The sequence below is a fragment of the Rhineura floridana genome, chromosome 1, assembly GCF_030035675.1.
Source record: "Rhineura floridana isolate rRhiFlo1 chromosome 1, rRhiFlo1.hap2, whole genome shotgun sequence".
Classification (NCBI taxonomy): Eukaryota; Metazoa; Chordata; class Lepidosauria; order Squamata; family Rhineuridae; genus Rhineura; species Rhineura floridana.
The window spans coordinates 254,515,055-254,536,973 of NC_084480.1; the positions used below are offsets into that span (position 1 = coordinate 254,515,055).

General features: G+C 41.2%; 2 protein-coding genes across 4 annotated transcripts in view; one reads left to right on the forward strand and one right to left on the reverse strand.

Moving 5' to 3' along the window:
• Nucleotides 1-21,919, reverse strand: part of LOC133371201 (ethanolaminephosphotransferase 1-like) — a 160,598-nt gene that overhangs the window by 116,741 nt on the left and 21,938 nt on the right. The window lies entirely within an intron of this gene.
• SPIDR (scaffold protein involved in DNA repair) overlaps nucleotides 1-21,919 on the forward strand; it is a 313,219-nt gene that overhangs the window by 7,780 nt on the left and 283,520 nt on the right. For all 3 annotated transcript variants that reach the window (XM_061598352.1, XM_061598345.1, XM_061598361.1), the window contains exons 3-5: nucleotides 630-699; nucleotides 7,643-7,810; nucleotides 13,005-13,171. In XM_061598352.1, coding sequence (XP_061454336.1) covers nucleotides 630-699; nucleotides 7,643-7,810; nucleotides 13,005-13,171 — 405 coding nt within the window. The remainder of the gene's footprint in view (nucleotides 1-629; nucleotides 700-7,642; nucleotides 7,811-13,004; nucleotides 13,172-21,919) is intronic.

Below are 21,919 nucleotides of genomic sequence, written 5' to 3' on the forward strand. Positions count from 1 at the left end.
ATCTGCCCATTGTACCAGAGTTTTCCTACTAAACATTCCCTACCTGTGTTCTAAAAGCATTGCTAGGACTTTAAAACTGTATCAAAAGTTCATTCTTTTGCTCTAAGGACAATTAGCATAAAGTGTAGCCTAAATGTATACCATGATTAGATGCTGTTGCAGCATTGTGCCAGGAAGCTTTGTTGGAAATCCATTAGAGGGAACTGAAAAATACCTTGTTAGAAAATAAAAATTACTTGAATGGCAATATTTATGCAAAGGAAATTATGGAATTTGGCTCTTGCAGGTTTGGTTCTCTTCTGCTGTTAGCATGTTTAGGTGGAGGGTAAAGATTTTGTTTGAGCACACATTTTGTGATATTGTCTGCTATCTCTAATTCTGCTGGTATTGGTTGTGCTTTGTGAGTTTTGTTGCTTTTTTGTATTGTTTTGGCAATGAAAGCTTTTAATGTGTTTTATTGTATGTATTTTTGTTATGCTGGTAAGCTTCTCTAGGAACTTTTGTGTTGGAAGATACAGAATATAAATGATTTCATAAATAAAATAAATATGATGTATTCAAATGCCCAAGAATAGTTTTCATGTTAATGATGATTCATTTTGTATTTATTCATTTTCTCTTTTAAACAGACTAAAGAATCTTCAGAAAAAACATCTAGTGTTAAAAAGTGCTTTGCATCATTGCTCAGCTCAGTCGAAGGTACAGCACATACTGTATCATTTCACATTAGCAGCATAAGAGGGTTTGTATTACCTGCAAGCTTTTTTTACAGGTTACAACTCCTATCTTGTAATCCATTTGGAGCCTGACCTGGTAAAATGAGTTCATAAGCTGATAAAATTAAAAAATGAAACAGATGTACAGTTAATTTGAAAGGAATAGCATTGTGACAGCCATAAAATACATGTGACAGGCATATTTAATTTGGAAGGAGCGATGTGCGTCCAGAACTAACATTAGATAACCACATGTATCTGAATAGCAGTTTGAGTTTTCTTTACACGTTGAAACAAAATACTACTTAAGATCTGAAAATGTTTGGCTGACTTGATGTTTGAATGTAAGGAGAAAGATGTAATATATAACAATGTGCCAATTGTTCCAGAGTTTTCTTAAAAAATGTAGGTTCCCCTGGTGTTTTGGTTTTATATATAAGGGGATGGGGGTGAATTTGTGGCCCTCTTGCTATGTGTGACCCAAGACATATTTATTTATTTATGATTTAATTTGTATCCCGCCCTTCCTCCCAGTAGGATCCCAGGGTGGCAAACAAAGCGCTAAAAATACTTTAAAACATGATAAAAACAGATCTTAAAATACATTAAAACAAAACAGCGTTAAAAACATTTTTAAAAAAAAAAAACAACTTTAAAAAAGGATTAAAAACATTATTAAAAAACATATTAAGCAATTCTAACACAGACGCAGACTGGGATAGGTCTCAACCTAAAAGGTTTGTTGAAAGAGGAAAGTCTTCAAAAGGTGCCAAAAAGATAGCAGAGATGGTGCCTGCCTAATATTCAAAGGGAGGGAATTCCAAAGGGTAGGTGTTGCGACACTAAAGGTCAGTTTCCTATATTGTGCAGAACGAACCTCCTGATAAGATGGTATCTGCAGGAGGCCCTCACCTGCAGAGTGCAGTGATCGACTGGGTATATAAGGGGTAAGACAGTTTTTCAGTTATCCTGGTCCTGAGCTGTATAGGGCTTTGTACACCAAAACTAGAACCTTGAACTTGGCCTGGTAGCAAATGGGCAGCCAGTGTAATTCTTTCAGCAGCGGGGTGACATGTTGGCAATACCCTGCTCCAGTGAGCAGTCTCGCCGCCGGATTTTGCACCAGCTGCAGCTTCTGGACCAACCTCAAGGGCAGCCGCACATAGAGCGCATTACAGTAATCCAGCCTGGAGGTTACCAGTGCATGGACAACAGTGGTCAGGCTATCCCAGGCCAGAAACAGCCGCAGCTGTCTCACCAGCTGAAGCTGGTAAAAGGCACTCCTAGCCACTGAGGTCACCTGGGCCTCTAGTGACAAAGAGGATCCAGGAGCACCCCCAGACTACGGACCTGCTTTTTCAGGTACATGCTCTGGTCTCCTCTCGCCTAGACTACTGTAATGCTCTCTACGTGGGGCTACCCTTGAAAACGGTCCAGAAGCTGCAACTGGTACAGAACTCAGCGACGTGCCTGATTAAAGGCAACTGCAGGCAAGATCATATCACTCCAGTGCTAAAAGAGTTGCGCTGGTTACCAGTTGCTTACCTGGCCCAATTCAAGGTGTTGGATTTGACCTTTAAATCCCTATATGGTTTTGGGCCAGTCTGTCTAAAGGAGCGCCTCCAGCATCATCAGCTATGCTGCCCAACAAGATCAGCCTCAAAAGACCTTCTCTCCATCCCATCAGTCAAAACAGCCAAACTGGTGAGGACTAGAGAGAGGGCTTTTTCAGTTGTGGCCCCCACCCTGTGGAACTCTCTCCCAAATGATCTCTGCCATGCCCCTTCCATGATGAGTTTCCGCCAGGCCTGGAAGAACTTGGCTCTTCAGGCAGGCTTTTGGGGTTGGCTAGATTTTATCTTCATTGTTTTTAGATTTTTAATGTCTAGGTATTGTATGCCTATTTTGTACGTCGCCCAGAGTGGCTGGACAGCCAGCCAGATGGGCTAATAATAATAATAATAATAATAATAATAATAATAATAATAATAATAATAATAATAATAATAATAATAATAATAAATAAGTACGACCCCGCCCAAAGCAGGCAACTGACCAATTATCCGAACACGGGAACCACCAACCCACAGCGCCTACATCTTGCTAGGATTGAGAGTCAGTTTATTGGCCCTCATCCAGTCCACCACCGAGTCCAGGCAGCGGTCCAGGGCTTGCATGGCCTCTCCTGATTCAGATGTTATGGAGAAATAGAGCTGGGTATCATCAGCATACTGCTGACACCTCGCCCCAAAGCTCCTGATGACTGTTCCCAAGGGCTTCATATAGATGTTAAACAGCATGGGGGACAACATGGTACGCTGTGGCACCCCACAGCACAGCTGCCAGGGAGCTGAAAGACAGTCACCCAATGCTATTCTCTGAGAGCGACCCTAGAGATAGGATCGGAACCACTGTAAAACAGTGCCTCCAATACCCATCTCACCAAGTTGGCTCAGAAGGATACCATGGTCAATGGTATCAAAAGCCGCTGAGAGATCAAGTAAGAATAACAGGGTCACACTCCCCCTATCCTTCTCCCGATAAAGGTCATCCATCAGGGCGACCAAGGCCGATTCAGTCCCATAACCAGGCCTGAACCCAGACTGGGATGGGTCAAGATAATCTGTTTCATCCAAGAGTACTTGCAGTTGCTGCGCCACAACCCTCTCAATCACCTTCCCTAAGAAGGGGGTATTTGCAACCGGTCAGTAGTTGTCACAAACCAATGGGTCCAGGGTGGGCTTTTTCAGGAGTGGTCGGATCACTGCCTCTTTCAAGGCGGCTGGAACCACTCCCACAATGATGTGTTGACCACACCCTCGGTCAGACCCCCTTGGCAAGCTTTAATAAGCCAAGAAGGGCAAGGGTCGAGAGGACACGTTGCTGGCCGCACCGTTGCAAGCACCTTGTCCGCGTCATCAGCCGCATCAACTGAAACCGTTCCCAAGAAGTTGCAGCAGACGTTGCACTGGACACCTCATTGGGGACTACAGTAGATGTGGATGGGGCATCAAGACTGCTATGGAGGCAAGCAACTTTACCCTCAAAGTGCCTTGCAAACAATTCACAGTGGGCCTCCGAAGGGTGTAAAACTCCATTTCCTGGAGTTGATGTCAACAGACCCCTGACAATACAGAAAAGCTCCACTGGACGGCTACTTGAGGATGCGATGGAGGCAGAGAAGTGGGCCTTCTTCGCCGCCCTCACCGCCACACAGTAGGCATGGTTATGATGTTTTACTTGTGCCTGATCAGCCTCACAGCACGTCTTTCACCACTTGCGCTCTAGCTGTTGTCCAGCCTGTTTAATTTCCCTTAGCTCACTGGTGTACCAAGGTGCAAGCTGGGCTCCACAGTGCCGGAGATGGTGCTCGGGGGCAACTGTGTTGAGAGCCCGACGCACCTTGCTGTTCCACAAGGGCTTTGACAGGGTCACCTGCTCTATCTACTGGGAACTCCCCCAGGACATTCAGTAATCCAGTGGATTCCATTAGGCTCCAGGGGCGGACCATCTTAATCTGTCCACCACCCCTTCAGGGAAGCATCAGAGCCATAAGTCTAAACTTCACCAGGAAGTGATCTGACTATGACATCCACCCCCCCATCTCCAGACCACCCCTTCCTCCATCTGGAGCAAAAACCAAGTTGAGGGTGTACCCTGCCCTATGTGTTGGGCCAATAACAAGTTGAGACAGCCCCATGGTTGTCATGGAGACCATGAAGTCCCGAGCTGGAACACTAGAGGCAGCCTCAGCATGGACATTGAAATCACCCAGCACTATCGTTCTGGGCTCCTCCAACGCCACAGCCGAGATGACCTCCACCGGCTCGGTCAGAGAAACTGCCGGGCAGCAGGGTGGATGGTATACCAGCAGCAACCCTAGTTTCCTGTCTTCTCGGCCCAACACCAGGTGCAGGCCCTCACAGCCAGCTCCAAGACAGAGTGGTTTCCTGGTGACAGATGGAAGTTCTGTAGACCACAGCAACTCCTTCCCCCCGTCCCTGCAGCCTGTGCTGGTGCTGCACTGAGTATCCAGGGGGGCAAAGTCGGGTCAGATCAACCCCTCCCAGCTCACCCACCCAGGTCTCGGTAATGCACACCAAATCGGCACCTTCATCCACAATCAAGTCATGGATGAGAGTGGTCTTATTATGTTCCGATGTGGCGTTAAACAACAACACACACAGGCCAGTGTGCACAGCAGATGAGCAACGAGGAACCCGTGCATGAGAGAAGTGGCAGCAAGGAACAAGGTGCAGATAGCCTTGCCTTCGCCTTCTATGGTAATTCACATCCCCATGGCTATATTTCCCTCTGCCCGTAATCACTGAAATTGGGGTGGCATCACCCATGTTCTCCCGTACTAAGACTCCTCCTAAACATCTAATATGGGCCCAACATGAGCCCACCAACAAAGCCTGCCGGCGCTAATTATCCCAGTAGGCCTCTGTGAGGATTGGGAACAGTCACACCCATTCAAACCTTTTCACACAGGGCCCATCTACTCCCCCTCCTGTGTCACACCCAGGGAGGGCCAGCCTTCTGCCAGTTACAGACTCTCACTCTGAAGGCATCTGGCGACTTTCTCCTCTCGTTCAGTTCATTGCACAGGCTCCCACCCTGTGCAGGAACTACACATGCACCACGTGCCCTTCCTACCACCAGTCTCCTCTAGACTGGTTTAACAGAGAAGACATTAAATAAACAAGAAAATAATAGAAGGGGGTGGCGCCCCCACATGCGGGACTCCCTAAGGAGCTCCGCTTTGGTGTTGCCCCTTCAGTGGTGACCCCACTGGTGGCAGACCCACCGTCCAAGGGCAGCGAGGATATTATGCCTCCTGGCCCAGCCAGCAGCTGTTGCAAGAGGCTGCGAGATTAACTGCAGCCTCTCTCTGGAGCAAGGGCCAGTCAGGGGGTCCCAGTCCTTGCAGCACTTACCAGGGACTTCAGCTGTCTGGACAGACAGCAGCCCAAAGGAGCTAGTAGCAAGCACCCAGATGCCAGATACTCACCCCCAGGGCAGGTCTTCTTCAGTCCCCTAGTGCTGCAGCTGTATTGGCAGTACATATGGATTTTTTAAGTGAGTATGGGTGACGTGTCATGATGTATCTGATGGTGAAAGGACAGCTTATGATTTGCTTTCTTGTCCCACTGAAGAAAGATTATACACTTTGGTCGTTTGCCCTATGATTCTTTAATGAACCATTAGAGTTATAGTTTCCTTGCAAATTAGTTTAATTTCTGAGATTGCTTTATCTTTGTTTAGTTTGTGAGGGCTCTCCGATGCATAGTACTGATGTATAGTGGCCAAGAGACAGAGCTCTGAATTATAATTTTTATTACTGTTTTATTGTATATTATTTATTTAAAACTTCCTTGGAGAGTAGTGTGTTATCAGCATATTGGTGATACCAAACCCCAGCAACCTCCTCCAGCAGTTTCATGTAGATGTTATGTAGCTTGGGGAATAAGATTGAGGAAGATCATATGGGCCAATGGTGAAGGCATTGAACAGGACCCCTGTGTTCTGAAACTATTCCTCCAAGAAGGACTGGAACCACTGTAAAAGAGTGCCTCCAATTCCCATCCCAGCCAGGTGTCCTTGAATAATATAATGGCTGATGATATTGAAAGCTGCAGAGAGATCCAGCAGAGCTAATGGGGGGCAGAAGCCAGTTTGGGATGGATCTAGGTAATCCACTTCATCCCAGAGCACATGAAGCTGTGTGGCCACCACACCTTTCCCAAGGATAGGATGTTGGAGACTAGTGGGAAATTGTCCAGCATGGTGAGATTTGGGAAAGGTTTTTTAAAAATAAAACTGTAGTCTTGCTGCTGCCTCTTAGGGATGGTAGAATTGCAATCTCTCTTATTACCCTTACTCACTCAGCCAATTTGTTTAACTTGGGAAGGTAAAGGGTTGAGCAAATAGAAACATGAGACTTACCACAAGGATTGCCTACCATCATGGAAAAATATCCATGATAACCGGACATGCAGAAGGCAAGGTTACATCAAATGGATCCATGCTAATTGTGGCATCCAAGCTGGTATTTTATCTGCAAAGTATCTTGAAAACTGGTCACAATGTGCTGTCAAGCACCATCTCATGAGCCAGGATGTAGCAGATCATTGACCACTCAAATAAGCTCAGTTGGACAACCCTGTGAAGATTCAGTGGAGGTAGTGAAGTGTGATCCCTTTGCCTCAATCACTGCCATAGAAGAAGCTTTCAAATGGATTCTAGGTTGTGTTCAGTTAGACTTGTTCTGAATTTTCTGCTAGTATCACTCAACCTTTGAGGTTGGTCCAGAAGCTGCAGTTGGTGCAAAATGCGGTGACAAGACTGCTCACTGTGGCAGGGTATCGCCAACATGTCACCCCACTTCTGAAAGAAAAACACTGGCTACCTATTAGCTATCGGGCCAAGTTCAAGGTTCTAGTTTTGGTGTACAAAGCCCTGTACAGCTTGAGACCAGGATACCTGAAAGACCATCTTATCCCTTACATACCCAGTCGATCACTGCACTCTGCAGGTGAGGGCCTCCTGCAGATACCATCTTATCAGGAGGTCCATTCCACACAACATAGGAAACTGACCTTTAGTGTAGTGGCAGCTACCCTTTGGAATTCCCTCCCCTTAAATATTAGACAGGCACTATCTCTGTTACCTTTTCGGTACCTACTAAAGCCTTTCCTCTTTCAACAAGCCTTTTAAATTGATACTGCAGAGTCTAAGTCTCAATAAACATAGGTAATTGTTCAAGTTAGTGTATTTTCATATCAATTTTTAAAAAATAATTTCACAGGTTAATTTTAATTGTATTCTGACAGGCACATTGTAATGTTACAGTAGGGACTTGATCAATCTGAAATACTCTGATACTGAAATGTACTAAGTTTTTTATTTATACTGTTCCATAGAAATCTCTCAAAGTGAGAGCTTAAATGAATTAACTGACATAGTATGGAGCTCCAGTGGGAGTGACGTCTCAGATGACAACAATAAGACTTTGACTTCAAGATTCCCATGTCTGAAAGTGGAGAAATATAGAAAACACAGCTTGATCTCCAAGGATGGATGTAATGAAGGTGAGACTCTTTGCATTTGTTTCCTTTACATTATATGAAGGTCAAAATTTTGTATCCAAGTTATTTAAGCAGGCGTCTTCTATGAAGTGGGCAGAAACCTTCATTTATGAAATTGTGAAAATTAGTTTCCCAGTAATACACATTGCCTATATCACTCCTGAGAATCCAAGCTTTGATTGCTAAAAAGAATATATTGTTATCTCCTGTGATTGCATGAAAAAGATATGGGGGCATGAGTGGGGAGCAAATGTGAGAGGTGAGGCCTTGGTGGGTACCATGTGGGAAGCCTGGAGGGAGGGAAGCAGATTATGAGGGTCAGTGTATGGAGTGACAACGGGGGCTGAGAGTGGTTTTGACTGGAGCTATGGAAGAAGAGGTAGAGCAGGGGTTCTTAACCTTTTTTGTGCCATGGATCCCTTTGGCAGTCTGGTGAAGCCTATGGACCCCTTCTCAGAATAATGTTTTTAAATGCATAAAATAAAATACATAGGATTACAAAGGAAACCAATTATATTGAAATACATTTATCAAAATATTAAAAAAACCAAATTTGTGATATAGTAATATGTACTTCTTTATTAACACATTAAATAACAAGACAATACATTTAAAATATAGGCAAATTAAAGTTAAATTTTATTTTTTAAAGACATATCAGTGTGAAGGCTGTTGATTAGCTTGAATAAGAACATTAAACTGTGGGGTGGTCTTTAACAAGGCAACATGCATATCATGTTGGACATCCAATCGATTTTGATTTTTTTGTTTTGATGGTTACAAGTTTTGAAAATCCCGATTCACAAAGATATATTGTTGCAAATGGAATTAAAGCTTCCATAGCTCGCTTTACAAGGTGAGGATAGGCTTCTCTCAAGGAACACCAGAATTCTCCAAGGCTTTTTGAGTTCAACTCCAATTGTAGCAGGTTTTTTGTTCTAAGATCAATGAGTTCATCTTTAGCTAGGTCAACATCTTCGATATAGTTCATATCAGAAAGAAAGGGATTGCGGATCCATGGTTCACGTTTAATGCCATCAAGATAGAAATAACTTTTGAAAGAGTTCTGAAGTGTTTTCAGGTGTTCGCAGATTCCTCTTTTCAAAGAAATTGACAGAGAATTTTGTATCTCAACTCCATCTTGGTAAAGCACTTCCTCCAGCATTTAAAAGTTTGCAAGGATGTCTGCCTCTACTCTCTTCTTCCATATCGGCAGCTTAGCCAAGAAAGCTTGTAATTTTTCAGTAGCATCCATAATGGTGACTTCAGGACCTTTAATTGAAAGATTTATGTCATTCATATGGTTAAAAATATCTGTCAGGTAAGCCAACCCAAGGATAAAATCCTTTCTTTCAAAGTATTCCAAGAGTGGGTTTTTTTCCTTTCAGAAAAAGTGAAAATTCTGCCCTTAGTTCAAACAAGTGCTTCAAGACTTGTCCTCTTGAAAGCCAGCAAATTTCTGTGTGGTAGAGAAGCACTTCATATTCTGCTCCCACTTCTTGACAAAATCTTTTTAAAATGCGATGATTCAGAGACCTGCTTCTGATAAAGTTGATGACTTTTATAGCTGTTGACAAAACTTCTTTCAGGGTTGTTGGAAGAGTCTTTGTTGCCAGTGCATGTCTGTGTAAAAAGCAACGAGTGATGATGACATGAGGTGCTTCCTTTTTCACTAAAGTAGCAAAACCAGATGTTATTACCAAGCATCGCAAGAGCTCCCTATGTGCAAAGTGTATGAAGCTTTTCTTTCCAGTCAAAGTTTTGTCTGGCAAAAAAACTTTTTACCATTTCCAAAACATTGGTGGCCTTTGTAGTTTCTAAAAGGGACTCACAAAATAAGAATTCTTCTTCGATGGCATCAGCATGCACATAGCGAACAAAAACAAGGAGCTGGCTACATTGAGAGATGTCTGTAGTTTCATCCAGTTGCATACTGAAAGGGAATGGCCAATTCCTCAATGACCTGCTTCAAAATGTTAAAAGAAATATCAACTATTCTAGAACGTATCACATCATTTGACAAGGGAATCGCTTCTAGTTTTTTCCTGTTCCAGTCCACAAACCAGCTTGACCATTTCCAGTGCACATGCCTTTACTAAAGTCTCTCCAATAGTGTGGGGCTTCTTTCGTTTGGCAATCTGGTAGGCAACTTTATAGCATGCTTCAAATAAAGGTTTTTGTGAAATGGCAAATCCAAGTCTTGGAAGTGTCCGAGCTTTTTCGAATTGAGCTTTCTTTGCACAAAACCCCCCTGCATCTTTAGATGCATTGAACTTGCCTGGTCTACACTCGTAGCCTGTGCACCTATCCATGTTACCAGGGCTGCAGAGTTGGAGTCGTGGAGCCGGAAGCAATTTTGGGTGGAGTTGGAAGCAATTTTGAGTCGGAGTCGGTAGAAATGTACTGACTCCAACTTCAAAATAAAAATAATATTTTAATATTAATATTTTAACATAAATCAATATACATTTGCCATTTATGAAGGAGTCGGAGTCGGACAGTAGAAAAATAGAGGAGCTGGAGTCGAAGGTTTGACATACCAACTCCACAGCCCTGTATGTTACAAAAGGCCGCGCTGCCTTACGGAGAGTTAAGAATTCTCATTTGAACTTTCCAGTTTTGCAAAACTTTAACAAACAATGAAAATGACTCGCCTCCTTCCACGTATTGGTCAACAAACAATTGTAGATAGGGAATACTGGAAAGCAACGTAGATGCCTGGGTCACCAGTGTGAGAACACGCGGCTTCACTGTTTGGTGGCTGAACGGCTACTAGGCACAGAGTTACCCGATAGTTGGCCAGCTACGTCACACAAGCATCTGTAGACAGGAAGACTGCGATCATGTGCGATCTAGCAGCAGGTCTAATAACTACAGTAATTTCAAAGTAGTGATGAGTGTAAACAATATTTTCAGATATCTGCAACGACTGTAATGTGATATGAAAATGTCTGATTTCTATTGGTGACAAAGTCACAGGTACTGCTAATACTACTGTGGTTTGTTGCCTTCATTCATAATTGAAGGAAATGCTAAATTTCAGTTAGAGGTTAGTGAAAATAAAGATGTAAATTTTTTCCCTTCCAAGTTCACAGACCCCCTGACATCTATCCATGGACCCCTTAGGGGTCCATGGAGCCCAGGTTAAGAACCCTGAGGTAGAGCCCCAACGGAGACTGCACTTGAATTGTGGGGCGTGGAGCAGTGAGTGAGAGGTGAAGTCTTTGTGGCAGCTGCAAGGGAGAGAGACAGGCAGGCAGACCTCAAATCATGTGACTGGAGTGAAAATTGAGACCAGGAAATGTGGGACAAGAGCAGGGAGTAATAGGTGCGGCCTTGGCAGGGGCTCCAGTGAAAGGCAGGTGGACCTCAAATTATGTGGATCAGAGTGGGGAGTGAGACGTAAGATTGGGAAGAGTTATGGGATGGGGTACGTAGACAGGCTGGCCTCAAATCATGTGAGCTAGAATGGAGCGGGGAGTAAAATATGAGGCCTTGGTGCAGAGTAAGGGGCAGGCAGGCTGGAGGGAAGGAGGCAAGCAGATCTTGAATAATGTGGGTTGGAGTGAGGGGTGCTGAAAAGGAACCACCTGTGGAGCCACTGCCTTGGCTGTATGTCAGGGTCAGATCTGGCTTGTGCACAGCCTCCAGTGTGGGCGTTGACAGAGCAAGCAAGCAGCAAAGGAAAGAGGGCTGTGCATTTGTGATGATCAGGTCCTAAATTTGATACCTTGAGCCTGCACAAGTTCACTTTTTGTGGTTCCCCCAATATTTTTATTTTTATTTTTTGTTGGTCAGTGGCCCCTGATAGAAAAAAAGGTCTCCCACCCTTGCATTAAACTAAGGTTACTGAGAACCATAGTGTGAAACCATGGTTTGGTCCTGTCTTGTTGTTGGTACTCATAGTTTCAGCAAACCACAGCTCCCTGATTTCAGGAACTGTGGTTAGTTTAAGACTGGGAAGCTTTTGATTTCCTTTTCCTGGCATGTGTTTAGGTGCTGCTTCACTTATTTAGGTACACAAAATTTTTTCTTTTAGCGTTTTCCTTAAAAATAATGTGTGAAGAGGCTTTATTTTTTGTATAGTAACTTCTTCATGCTGTTTTGTTGCTGCTATTGTCAGAAACACTAGATGGCAATCTTTCCTTAGCAAACTACCCTAGCATTTGTTTATTTGTTCACTAGTGTAACTGGGTCAGGCACCACTGAAATACAACTTTTTGTAATTTCCTTCTGTTATTATTGAAATGGAATGATCGTGTTCCTGATTATTGCCTATTGTGTGACAGCATCAGCGTGCAATGCTAAACATGTTGCCAGATGCTTCTGTAAATATTTAACACATCTAGAGGAGTTGGTTAAAAATATTTTTGATCTCTAGGTCCTGCAGGTTTATCACTTGTATGTGATTCTCTGCTGTGTTTCAGAATGACTGTTGTCTTCTAGTTTTCACGTTAATCTCTGAGGGTATGTCTTTTCTTTCCTATATCACCACTTCAAAAAAACCTTCATTTTTTAAAATTGAATTAGAGCTTTTCAGTATTGTGATTATTTACTTTCTCAGAGAGTTTTGTATGTGCCATTCTGTTGAAGATAGGGACTCCTTGGCTGTTTAAAACAATTGCTTGAGCAGATTTGACTAGAAATATGTTCTGCAGAAAGAATATTAAAAGGTTTTAATTGTGTATCGTTTAAGATGTCTCCATAATCTTTCAGATGTCTCAAAAATTAACCCAGTTACTTTGGATTAGTACCAGAGAAGACTTGGGTAGGTTCACCTATAACAGGCATATTTTATATTGTGCTTCAGAGAAATAAGTGTTCTATGTATGATTTCACTCTCCTTCAGCTCTCCCTAGCCTTGTTCCTGATACAGACATTTACTAGGTGAAAATTTTGCTGGCATGGAGATAAGAGGTTGTAAAAATGTCCACATGTCATGCTGTTAAAATCACAAGAGCAAAGCTAGTAGGAAAGATGGAAATCCTAGCTCTGTATGGAGTATATTCTCACTCTGGCATGAACATCTCTGGGCTATAAGGGCTAATCTTGGCTGCTACCAATGTTCACAAGAAAAAGTTGAATTTGTAAACTTATGTACTGCATATGGAGTTAGGGATATCTGAAAGATTTTTGTGGGGATATTAGCATTTTTTAAACTCTGTTCTCATATTTCTAATTTTTCTTTTCTCGTAAGGTGAACCACACACAATTGATTGGGAAAATGATAGTGATTGTGAAGATAATGTTGAACAGTACAATGCATCAAAAACTGATGGTTTTTCTTTCAATATATCGGACACTGATTCTTGTACAGACAGCAATTTCATGTCTGATGAAGAGAAGGAAGATAAACCTTCAAAGGTAAGACTTTTTTCTTGATTGAAAATCCTTTAAATATCAGGAGCATTGGTTCACCCGGTATTTTGCCCCCCTCAAACCTCAGTTGCCCATATGGTCTGGAGGTTATGAAAGTAATCAAAAGTCCCAGGCTATGGACTGAAGGCACATGAGGCCACCACCTTGCTGAACCTAAGCAGGTCTGGGTCTGGTCAGTGCCTGGATGGGAGACTGCCTGGAAACCATTTGGGTTTCATGGTGAAAGAAAGGTAGGGTATAAATGTAATAAATAAATAAATTAGCGTTTCAGGTAAACAGGAATGCAATTTACCTAAATCTGTCTTGACATGGGATACTTTCAGAAACTTGGTGAGTGCTGGATAGGTGGTATCTGATATTAGTCATTCAAAGCAGACCCACCTAAATCAATAAGAGCAAACTTTTGTTGATCAAAACGTGGTAGGTACAGAAATCTGATGCCTGTGGAAAACAATTGCTCCATTTTAGCACAGCCTTTCAGCACATATAAAGAACAGACCCCTCACATCATCAAAAGTGGAGGCTGTGCTGAAATGGATCAATTCTTTGCCACAGACATTAGATTTCTGCACCTACCATGTTTTGAACAAGTCTATATAGATTTATGCAATCCTAAGCATGTCTATTCAGAAGTTCCATTAAATTCAGTGGGGCTTAATCCCGGGTAGGTGGGGCTAAGATTGCACCTTAAGAATGGTATTCAACACTAGTCCTACTCGAAGGAGACACACTGAAGTTAATAAACTGAAGTTAGCCATGTCCATTAGTTCCAGTGGGTCTACTCTGAGTAGGACTTAGTTCAAAACAATCCTAAGCCATTATTAGAATAGTTTGTTTCTGCTTTTCAAAGTTAATGTATTATTGTTCCACTTTTGTTCTGCAATTTGAAAAAAAATCAGTTTCACCTTTGCAGAACCCCACTTTAATTGTTACAAATGTGGACTATAATGCACTTCATGTGAACAGGCCTATAGATTCTGAAAGATAACTATTAGAATTCAGAATATAGATGGGTTGAAGCCATTTTACTGACAATATGGCCTCTAAAGGGTTTCAGTTCCATTCCAAAGTGTTCTAGAACTTCCAGCGGGGGGAGACAAGAACCATATATTTTTTTGCTTGCATTTATTTGGGAATTACTTAAAACTCTAGTGAAAGTTTAGTTTAGAGAAAGATACTCTGTGTCCTTTTTTTGCATTTAAGCAGCATGAGCAGGCTAAACTGACCTAGAGATCTGTGAGTGTTTAGAGTGCTTGCCTCATGACCCACTGAAGAGAAGGACATCTGATGCATAGGGGCAGACTTTGACATCTGACCTTTTCCAATTTGTGAACAGTGTCATTGTTTTTCAGTGTTTCCCCCACTTTTCTATTCTACAGCAGGCACATATAGTCTCCCACACCAATTTAAACCAAAGCTGTCCCTGGTCACATCCACACCAGACATTTATTTCATGTTAGAAAGTCATGGCTTCCCCCAAAGAATCCTGGGAAGTGTAGTTTGTGAAGGGTGCTGAGAGTTGCTAAGAGACACCCTATTCCCTTCACAGAGCTACAATCCTCAGAAGAGAGGCTGATTGTTAAACCACTCTAGCTACTGGAGCTCTGTCAGGGGAATAGGAGTCTCCTAATTACTCTCAGCACTCTTCACAATCTCCATTTTCCAGGATTCTTTGGGGGAAGACTGTCTAAAGTGGAATAAATGTCTGGCTTGGGTGTGGCCACCTAATTAGCCAAGCCAAACAGCTGTGAGTCTGGCTTTTAGAACACTGACAGTTGGTTCTTAGTGAGCATGCGTGCACTTATCATTGACTTCAATGTTAAATTTCTTAAATTAATTAAAAATCAGCCATGCAGTTTTTAAACTTTCAAACTACAGAAGATGAAGGTCAGAATATGGGTCAGGGTCACTAATAGGATTATAGGCACTCTGTGAACATGGCTGATTTTTAATTAATTTCAACAAATTGTGAGACCACTGACAGAAAAAAGTCCAATAGGGGTCTGGATTTTTTCCCTCTTGTTTTATACTTTGAACTCTTGATTCTCTCTTAGTATTTTGTGTTATCACCATGAAAACGTAGTGGGCTGTTAAGCAAGCATTTCTGAGTTCAGGTCTATAAGTTTTGTAAGATTTTGTTTTGAAATGAGCTTATGGGATGCAGCAGAATGAATGTGAAAAATCCATGCTGGCTATAGTATACAGCCTTGCTTGTGGCTGTATAATATAGCTGGCATCAGTTCATGCTTGTTATCTTTTCTTTGTCTTTATGTATTGCATGCAAATGCTGCGTGTAATGCCAGGTGAGCCCAGGAATGCAATGTCACTCTCTAGCAGAGCGAGTTCACGAAACAGCCAAGCATGTTTTGGTTCTACAAGAGCAAGCCTTGTGCTTAAGTATTCTTACCTCCCTTTACATGCTCTGCTTAATGGGTGGTTCCTGGTTTGTGGCAGATTAAATCTGTGCTGTTGAATCGAAACTGGCAAACTGGTTTGTGTTTGCCCTCCAAACTACGATGGTTGACCATGTTTTGAAGCTGGTTTGCAATTCTGTTTGCAATCCTGTTGTGGAGGGCAAGTGTAAACCATGTTGTGCTGGAAGCCAGAAAATGGGAACACAGGAGGGGAAGGAAGGAGTGTGTAAATCTGAGGCTTAGTAATTTAATGCCAAACCATAGTACCATATTACATGTGAACTGATCCACAGACTGACCACTTTGAAGTATATATGAATATGGTTATAGGTTTTTTTCTCTAAAAAGGAAGGGATGGCAGGTCTTTATGAACCTAAATGAAGCCATCAAATGTGTGTGTGTTGAGATTTGACAGACTAGGCACTAAAAGGATGATGTGATTGCTTCACACGGTTTGGAAAGGGAAAGAACAGTGCCATGCTTTATGTTTAGAATTTCTGGAGAAAGGAAAAATAATGGGAAAAAGTTGTCTTTTTGTGCCAAGCCAGAGGCTGCCAATGTGTTACAATTCTCTTTTCCTTGCAGGTGCCCCTGTTCTCAAGTACTATTTTCATGTGTTTCCTGATTCTGTACACAGATCATAGTAGCCTAATCCAAAATATAATCTACTTCCCAGATATCATCTCAGTGGTGTGTCCTTTTGCGGGAATTTCCAGGGCAGTGGCCTGTCTGGGTCATCAAACTTGGCTTTGGGAGTTGACTCATGTTGCATGGGAGATCACTACCATCATAATTACTGACTCCCTACATATTTTACATACTTTATTTCACTGTTTAGCACAAGAGACATGTCACAGTCCTGGAAATATTTTTTAGCTCAAGGGGAAATACATGGTTGACTGCTAGAAAAAATATTTTAAGATTAGTATGGAAAAGTCATTTTTGTCATGGGCTTTAAAAATACTTACAAAACAAGAGTATTTTATTATTTTGTTGATTAGGCTGTGCCATTACCAACATCTAAAACTCATATTAGATATTGCATAAAATATATAAGTCATACTCTACTTAGAAATACTTTATGGAACCATCTTAAAGTGATCTCTTTTAGGTGTGATGGGAACAAGAGAGTATGCAGAATTTGTTTTCTTTTTCTGGAAAATGCAATACAGTTCACCAGGTTTTAGAAGGTTAGCAATTAGAGTAACATTTTGTTTCATTTTCTACAATGCAATAAATATTCTTAACAGGTTAGTCCAATAACCAACCCCTTTATTTGTTTGCCAGTTTATTTTCTTGGAAATACTCTGTACCCTTTGTGGAAAATAAAGTATTTAGAAACTGTAGCAGGAGGCACACAATGAAATGCATAGGTATAATGTCAGCCGACACTGTACCTGTGCTTAGTTTTTGTCAAGTGTATAAGCAAATTAAAAAAGAAATGAAAAAGTTTTGCTTTTTTTTTTACATTTATACAAAACAAACAAAATGCAATAGTCTTCACATGCATTGTATGTGATCATGACCAACAACTGCTATATCAATCAAACTGGGCATCATGTCCTTAGTATGACATGCTTAGAATTACTGACTATAGCTCTGTCTTATGTTGGAAGGTACATTCTGATCCTTAATTTTTGCTCAGATTCCTTTAATACCAGTGTAGTATCCCCACAGTTTTTTACATTTGACTAAGACAGTACATACAGAATTGTGGGCAAGTAGGTGGATGGGTTGTTGCTTGAAACACATTTGTAGGCAATCTTTGTGAAGGAACTACTCAAACAGTTGTACAGTAGGTTCCACTCTGGACTGCCGCCATAAAGCTAAATCCGCCATAAAGCAGAACTCATTGACTAACATTGTCTAAAATGGTGCCCGACGCCCGACAAAAGTGGAACAAGCACCATAGGAGCGGGACCTTTCTGTAATTGACAACCGCTGTATCAGTGGAATGCTGCAAAGCGGAGTGCCGCAAAGCGGGGCCCTACTGTAGTAGTTTTAATTACACTAGTTCAAATTGTATAAAAGATAGCAGTTGGTGCTCCCACATGGTACAGCTGTGTTAAAATTAGTTGATTTCTTGTCTTCTGTAAGGTAATATTACTTTAAAGACAGGAGTGGGAAAGAATGGGAGGGACATGCAGGCAAGTGTAGGATTTACTTGGTAGGCTGTATGGTAGAATGGTGCTCAGTGGGCTGCCAGAGTGGACTTACATGCTTTATTGTTATTTCTGAGCCAACTCACTGTAGCTAGATGTTAACTGATAGCTGTAAATAAAGACAGGAAGAATTTTGTCCAATATCAAATAATTGGTGACATCTGTTGTTGCATATAATATGGCTCATGTGTCTGACTCATCTCAGTTCGTATGTATTAAACTTATTCTTTGTCCTGTAGGCATCTTTGTCATGCTACAAAGTTGCTGGTGTCTGTGATTAGTTTGTAGCATATCAATAACCTGGATGTTGGTTACTCTGTTAAGGATGTTGGGGGGACTCCCCTTTTTGCTTTCTGCAGTAGTACATTAAAATACAATAACATCGTGTTAAGAAGTTAGTGGTGGTTAAAGTTAAGCCTATAATGTATCATTTTAAAGAATATTTTATATGTGTACATTTGAAAGTACAATTTCTGTTGCTTGTTCCTGAGTGGAAAACTACAGATTGGGCAGTCCTTACCAGTTTGAGTTAATCATACTCTGAGTAAACCCATTTTCAATTAATAGATGTGACTAACTTTGGTCCAGTAATTTAAATGGGTATACTCTGAGTAGAACTTAGTTGGATACAACCCTTTATTTAGCACTCACCAGTATTTGTGTGATGGTTATCTTTTTGAAATGTCATATGCACTAGCATGTTCTTGATGCTGCATAGACCACCAAAGGAGATGTGGCCTCAACTTGGTGAGCATACTGGCCAAGCAAGATAGGAGACATGAAGGGTTGGGGAAAAGGACAATGCTTTTTCAATGGATACTTTTGAAGTAAGTGGTCTACTGGAAGCAGGCAATATAAAAGTTTCAGGTATCTGAAGGGTATAAAAACCCCAGTATAGATGCAAATGCCTTTTTATCTCCCCCTCTCCTTAAAGGACTTTCAGCTTGGAGGAGACAGTGCTGAGAAAATGAACCAAGCATTATCTGGATCATAGTTAATCAGGGAAGCAATATATCTGTTTTGTCCTATTCTGGGTGTGTAAGAATCTTCCTTACACCTGTGGTAGTTTTCCTGTGGATGTTTTCCTGGGAACCAACTTTGTCAGAAAATGAACTTAAAGACTGTCCCTTTCACAGTCAATGTATAAACAGAGGGGAAAGTTTCATGATCTCAGAAAATATTCAAGATATGAAAAGTTATTATGTTTTGCTTTATTTAGACTTAAAGTGTGTCCCAATCAAAGGGCTGAGAGTGGGTAATACTTCTGAAAAGATGTAGGCCAGGAGCCAAAGAACTATGAAACTTATGTGAGCTCAGGGGATTTCAACTTAGAGTGTTTTCTGAACAGCAGGTCCAAACCCCATCCCTTTTGAAACAGAGGGGCGTTTCAAAAGCAGTTTATGAGGTATTAAATAAATAAAATAACTGGGTTACTTGAATGAGCCTAAGTAGCTCTTTCAAAGCTCACCCTGTAGTGCAATCTGTGTTCAATTGAAGTCATCTGCAATGTTTGCATTGAGTTTAATAGAGCTACATGCGTATTGCCAGCTTAATTGCCCACTATCTAAAATCAGATAACTTTAAAATTAATGTGTGTGAATTTTCTAACTTTTAAGTTTGTTTTCTTGGATACTTTCTGATAGTTTGGCTATGACTGTTCCCTCTGTTGTGTAATAGAAAGAGTTATTTAGAACATTGTATCAGTATTACATGAAATGGAATCTGTGTCAGACTGATGACTTAATATCTCTTAAGAGGTTAAAAGTCTGTGTTTCTGTTGCAAATGTTTCTACTGGTACCCATTAATAAGGATGACAACACATGAAATGCCATGTTCCTTTGCATCCAATTGGGAAGCTCAAAATGAATCTGTGTGAATGTTGTACCTGTACACTAAGGCGCAGTCTGTGCATGGATAAGAATGAGGGTGGTGGAGTGTGTGACGTCACTGTAGTTTGTAGATGGGGAACCAGAGTTTTGAATGGGGTGTCCTAATTTATTTATTTGTAATTAGAAATCCAGCGCAACAGGCAAGGGCTGAGCCAGAGAGTTTCTCTCTCTGCTTTGCTAGTTTGGTATTTGCAGAAATATTTTTCCCATAGGTGAAATCTATAAAATGGCATTCCCCAATTGCATTCTGAAGTGACGCAGTCCATTCTACCACGTCGCTCTGCTCATTGTGCAAACCTCCACCTCATTGTGCAGACCAGACCTAATTCTAGAACAAAAGAGTGAGAACAGTCTGTGATAGCAAATTCTGTTCCTGGTTGGAGGTCTGAATTGATTCAACCACTAAGAGTTTGCCACACTACCATTTATCCTGTTTTACTTGAGGAACAACCATAGGTGTGTATGTTTTGTGTGTGTGTTTTTACAGTGGTTCTGAAGAATGGCTGGTTAAGTTTAACTGACAGACTACTACTGCTACTACTAATGTGCTCTAAACTGTTTTTGGAACATTAAACATGGAACATGTATCTGTTAGTCTCTCCAGCTGTGGTATTACATATAGATCTAGTGGTGTTTGATTTCAGTCAGGGCAAAAAACCTCAAAACTATTTCAGAGGTCGACTAATGTGTAACAATAAGGAGAAGTTCGTAACTGTTACGATGTAGCTGTTAACATCATTGGATGTATTTCTGGATTTGCACAAGAGGCAAAGAAAGGAAGAGAAGGTGAATATTAAGAAAGGAAGGCCGCTCTGTCACTTCTTGAAATGATGACTGGATCCTCTTGCTCCTTTTCTTCCCCCTTTTATTATATGCTGTATGCAAAACATCCTTGGTGGGAATCCACAGGAAAAGGAATGGCTTGGAATTACTAGACTTACCTGTCTTTAAGGGAAAATGCTAAAAGATGTAAGCTAATCAGTTCTCAAAATATAAAATAGTAATTTGGTTTTGGAATTGTCTAGAGTAGGGGTGTGTGTGCATGCATGCTATCCACTATTAATAACTGAGCAAAAAGGATAGCACAGTTGGGCATCCTTTGATATGTAAACCCCCCCCCCATGTTCTTGCTTTATGCTTATTCATCCATTGTCATCCTGTCTATCTCCCATTTATATGTTGGTTTCCCCATTGTTGAAATTTAGATTGTATGTTCTTTAAGATGGGATGTGGTATGAGTTTTTTGTTAGGAGGGGGGCATATCTTGCACTCAAGTTACATATTCAGAGCTGGCATTATATAAATGTTCCATACTTGTACAGGTTTTTTTGCTCTCTGTAATAAAAGCTTGCAGTTTAGGTACAAACACTTTGAAAGTTGGGCAGAAATCTTCAGTATTTCTCTTCCTGCTCTTTGTTATTTGAAGCCATATTGCAATAACCAATCATTTTCAAAACAATACATTGAATTGGCTGTTGAAGCTATTTTCTTTTTCATAACATTCTACTATTCACAATGACCATCTTAATTATTTTGTCAATTTTTAATTGCTTTTGTTCTACAGTGTGTGTAATTCTATTGGTATGTGATGGATGCACTTTTCCAAATTTGGGTTCATTCTTTCTCCCTTAAATTGAGTTCCTATAATTTCAGGAGCACATGCTACCTCCAGAGTAAGAGGCAGCATACTCAGGAACAACAATGAGAGAGGGTGATCTTCCTTTAGGCACCTGGTGGGAATTGGGGCATTGGACTTGACAGGCTTTTGGTCTGATCATGTGGGGCTCCTCTTATGTGCATGAATAGTACTGAGACGTAAAAGTGGGAAAGAAATGCAACTAAAGTGTTTGCTAGAGAATATAGACCTGGTAATGGGAAGCAAAACTCATGCAACAGAAGTGGATAACAGGAACAAGTGCTATGTTTGACCTGTCACATATGTCTTCTGCAGTTAGTACAGCTAAATAGCTTTATCTGTCACTTTGGAAAGAGAATGCATTGTGAATTATAGTAAAATGTTCATGTCTGTCTTTGAATTGTAACTATAACTGAAATTGAAATTCTTGACAATAATTTTCTTGTTTGCTAATTTAAACCTCTAAAGTTAATAACTAAACGTTTAGTCTCCATCTTACAGGGTTCATTTAGCCATTTTAATTAAAAAGAAGAAGATTCCGGCTCCTCCTATCGTACACAAAGGTGTTAAAAGACAGAATGTGATGCTCCCCTACCCCCAAGAAGTGTGTGTGTATGTTATGTGCCTTCAA